Source organism: Theobroma umbraticum, unplaced genomic scaffold (assembly GCF_002168275.2).
Source record: "Theobroma umbraticum cultivar Fairchild unplaced genomic scaffold, ASM216827v3 scaffold_30.0, whole genome shotgun sequence".
Lineage (NCBI taxonomy): Eukaryota > Viridiplantae > Streptophyta > Magnoliopsida > Malvales > Malvaceae > Theobroma > Theobroma umbraticum.
Window position 1 is genome coordinate 8,966,600 of NW_018397254.1, and position 341 is coordinate 8,966,940.

At 34.9% G+C, this 341-nt stretch overlaps 1 protein-coding gene across 5 annotated transcripts in view; it reads right to left on the bottom strand.

The window, feature by feature from the left end:
* LOC110418936 (MADS-box protein SVP-like) overlaps window positions 1-341 on the bottom strand; it is a 20,167-nt gene that overhangs the window by 1,890 nt on the left and 17,936 nt on the right. For all 5 annotated transcript variants that reach the window (XM_089785533.1, XM_021431757.2, XM_021431775.2 and 2 more), the window contains one exon: window positions 41-102. In XM_089785533.1, the coding sequence (XP_089641659.1) occupies window positions 41-102 (62 nt within the window). The remainder of the gene's footprint in view (window positions 1-40; window positions 103-341) is intronic.

Below are 341 nucleotides of genomic sequence, written 5' to 3' on the forward strand. Positions count from 1 at the left end.
CATATATTGCAATAACAAAATGGCAAATATTCAGATTTACCTCATCTCTCGGGTCTTTTCTGCTATTTCTTTGCCCAACATGGCATGCGCGCTACTCTCAATCTAAAATGAAACAGAAGAGCAGCTTCTTCAGCATAAGATGGTTTTCACTTTCGAAGCAAATATGGATCAAAGAAATGTGGTTTTATTGCAGGCATTTTCAAAAAACATAAATTTAAAATTGGAATGTGCAGCAGGAAGTTACATTTGTTGAAGATTTATTCTTAACCTGTGAAGCAAGCTTACTAAAGTAATTGGAGGGAAGTAATATTCTAGAGGCTGAAGAAAGTTGGCTTTCAAAA